Source organism: Sorghum bicolor, chromosome 2 (genome assembly GCF_000003195.3).
Source record: "Sorghum bicolor cultivar BTx623 chromosome 2, Sorghum_bicolor_NCBIv3, whole genome shotgun sequence".
Classification (NCBI taxonomy): Eukaryota; Viridiplantae; Streptophyta; class Magnoliopsida; order Poales; family Poaceae; genus Sorghum; species Sorghum bicolor.
Genome location: NC_012871.2, coordinates 70,058,805 through 70,062,251, shown reverse-complemented (window position 1 = coordinate 70,062,251; position 3,447 = coordinate 70,058,805). Strand labels below are relative to the sequence as shown.

The 3,447-nt window shown below is 40.6% G+C and overlaps 1 protein-coding gene across 1 annotated transcript; it reads left to right on the top strand.

Moving 5' to 3' along the window:
• On the top strand, positions 1,562 to 2,259 carry LOC8084100. Its single transcript, XM_002462941.2, has 2 exons — positions 1,562 to 1,687; positions 1,822 to 2,259. Exons 1-2 carry the CDS (start codon positions 1,612 to 1,614, stop codon positions 2,088 to 2,090), a joined length of 345 nt encoding a protein of 114 aa, XP_002462986.1. The 5' UTR covers positions 1,562 to 1,611; the 3' UTR covers positions 2,091 to 2,259.

The following is a 3,447-nucleotide window of genomic DNA, read 5'->3' as shown; positions in this document are numbered from 1 at the left end:
TGGTGATATATAGCCGTGCCCGTCAGAGCACGAGATATGATGGGGACGTACATGGCATGTGTATATGTGTAGTATATGCATGTAAGCATACAAGGGTACATTTTACTCTGTGTTTTCATGGTCCACCATGAAACCCCTACGACTATTCATTGACAAGGCATGGCACCACATAATACGAGGGAAGAGAACCAAAATGAAACAACCCATCCAAATAGTCACTTTGATAGTTGAGGGACAAAATTGAACCACACAGAGAAAACAAGGACAAAAATGGGTATCCTGCCCTATTTCGCCAGCACTGGCACTATTTTTTTTTGATGGTCAACGGGGGGGAGACGTTCCCCACCTGTTTAAAATTAATTTAGCCCAGAAACGGCTCGCACGATTGTGTTGTTACAGATGCAGAGCAACGTTTTGTTGCTTGAGTAAAGCTAGCTATAGCTAGTGAAGAGGCAGAAGAAACAAGTAGGAGAAAAACAGAAAACAGAAGATGAGCGGTAGCCCTCTCCTTTCTTATGTAGAAGCCCCGAAATTAGCTAATCCCTGCTCTGAGCCATTTGTAGAATGGAGCACCACTGGTCGGAGACGATTCTTTTCTTCATTGGAAATCTGTGCCTCCATAAAATGGAAGCGGAGATGCACTGGCACTATTATCCAAAGTAGTATTCACATGACTCTTTTTTTAATCTTTCCTCTCCTCAAATGAAGCCGGTGAAGCCATTTTGTTTTTATGCTTCGAAAACTTCGCTTCTTGAGATAACGTGGGAATAAGCTACAATCGTTTAAAGCACTTATAAAGGTCTTAGGATCCAACGCTTGACCAGAGCTTAGTTTGGTCTGAGATCAGGAAAACCAGCTCAATCGTTCCCACTTTAGGAATATGTATCCACTAAAATCACAGACAATTAAATAGATAGCCAGCCCAAACTGGCTCATTTGTGTTTGGGCCTCGACTAGCACAATATAATAGGGAACGAAAGAAGCTATTTTCTCTGCATCATGGGCCTCAAATGAAGCCCATAATAACAATAATTAAACGTCACCAATATAGTCAGCTAGAACTTGCTGACATGCATGCCAGGCGAATTCGGTTCACAAAAAGATAGACCACAATGGGCTAGAGAGGGGTCAGAATTGAAGCACTGAATCGTGGCGACAATTTGATTTGCTCTAAACCTGCAATAAAAGGCTGATAAAAAAATTGTGAGGACCTAACTCGCCATGAATAAACATACAAAAATCGAGTAATCAAGAAAAGCAGGAGATAAATTCGATCAGGCAATAGATAAACACACCCAGAAAATAAACAAGATAACTCATGAACGAACAAATGCAATAAGCAAACATTTAATTTCCTTATATCCGACGCCCGTTAGATTAGTTTCCGTTTTAGCAGAAAATTAATGTATGAACGAAAAAAAATTCAATACACAAACATTAATTAAGAACTACTTCGAATCCTGCTCACAGAAAATAAACCTTCCGTTACTACTTGCATATATATATATATATATATATATATATATATATATATATATATATCAACAAGACAACAACTGATCGATCGAGTGACCATATCGATCTCTCTCCTCTTTGTTCGATCGATCAGCCATGGCGCTTAGCTTCAAGATGCTGGCCACCTCCCTCGTCGTCGCCGTCCTCCTCTTGGGCACCCCACAAGCTCGAGGTAGACATGCTGCATCGATCAGAAGATTCTTGCATATCATATATTGCATGCCGTCGTCGTCGTTTCAATGATTCAATCCTAACCTGACCTGACAATCACGAATGCCAACATGTTTGTGTGTATATATACACTAGTAATTTGCGCATTGGAGGACGATGAGGTGACGCCGAACGACGACATGGTGCCGGAGCAGACGAAGCCGGCGGAGCAGGTGGTGGTGGCGATCCCCGGCGGCGCCGGCACAATATTGGCGGGGTCGTCCATCTGCCTGCAGTGCCGGTGCTGCTCCAAGTCGAGCCCTGGGACATGCCAGACGACCACCTGCTCCTCCAGCTTCAAGTGCGATCCCAGCGGCAAGTGCAAACTCGTGCAGGACAAATGCGGCTGCGGCGGCGCCAAATAGTCGGCCGGTCGCCGGCCGTCTAATTGACCGGCATGCATGCATCGGATCGATCGATCGATATATGGGAGTTTTAGGATTTTGGCTAGCTATAATGATCTTGGATTGAACATGCAGTCGACCAGTGCAGGGCACGAGTAGGAATTGTCAAACTCCTTGTGTCTTTGTTCTAATGTTGAGAAGAATAAAATGAGCTCAGAAACTGCCTTTAATTTTAAAATGTGTGTCATGTACCACAAATTTTCATGGTCAATTGTTAAAACACCGTTAACGCGCACATAAAAAGCTCATAAATGTTATGTGTGGTTTTTGCTGCAAATTTTTAGCAACGCAGATGCATCAGATCCTCAATCTTGTTAACCAAGAAGTTTTGGCGCCTTCATGGTAATCTTGACAAAAATGGTCTTGCCTAAAACGAAGTGTTTTTTCTATTCTCACCACTCTTGACTGCAAGACGAAGGTGGATCCTTTTGACATCAAGCTTCTTGACATCGTTGTTGACATATATGAGAGGCAAAAAAGACATATGATCTGAGATGACAATGCCCGCCTGTGCTTTTTATTACATTTTTTAGGTTAAACTGCAGCTTCAGGCAGAAGTTCTTAAATTTAAGTTTCGAATTAAATTTTCTTCTATTAAAATAGAGAGTCTGTAATTTGAATTTAAAAATTGATATAGTCAACTCACCCCGTTGTTTTATTTTCAATTTTATTGGCTTGAAAGTGCAAGTACCTGGCCACTCAATAGTTGGATGGGAGAGAATCTCAATCTTCTTCCATTTAGGGGTACGTTGTTTTGACTCCTCTTTAACAAGGCTTTGGATTCTTAAAACGGTGATGAAGCTCAGAAAAAACCACATTTTTATGACTTCGGCTTTTACGTGATAACAGATTTGGTTTTATTGTTTTTACTTGGTTTGGCTTTGTAAGCTCGAAAAGGTGCCTAATTGAATGTAGAAACAATATATGTATTATTGATCATGCTATAACTGTATGTTTTTTGTCTTATATTGTACCATAAAATTTAGAGAACTTCTTTGCCACCCATTAAAGGTAGTAAAGTTGAATTAGTGATATATAATACCTATATTTCTAAGAGGTGCCAAAATTTAGACCATGCTAAGCAAGATTCTCTTTAGCTTTGGCTCTGTGCTACACTACTACAACAACCAAGACCCAGACTTCCGATTCATTTTGCAATGAGAGAGAAAACAGTTCCTTTGAACAGTGATGCTACATAGAAGAAGCCACAAGAAACCGTACCGAATAGACCCTACATATGTTTTACAATGAGGTGCCAAAATTTATACTAAATGTACATATTTTTTACATACAAGGAGGTGTCAATATTATATTTGCA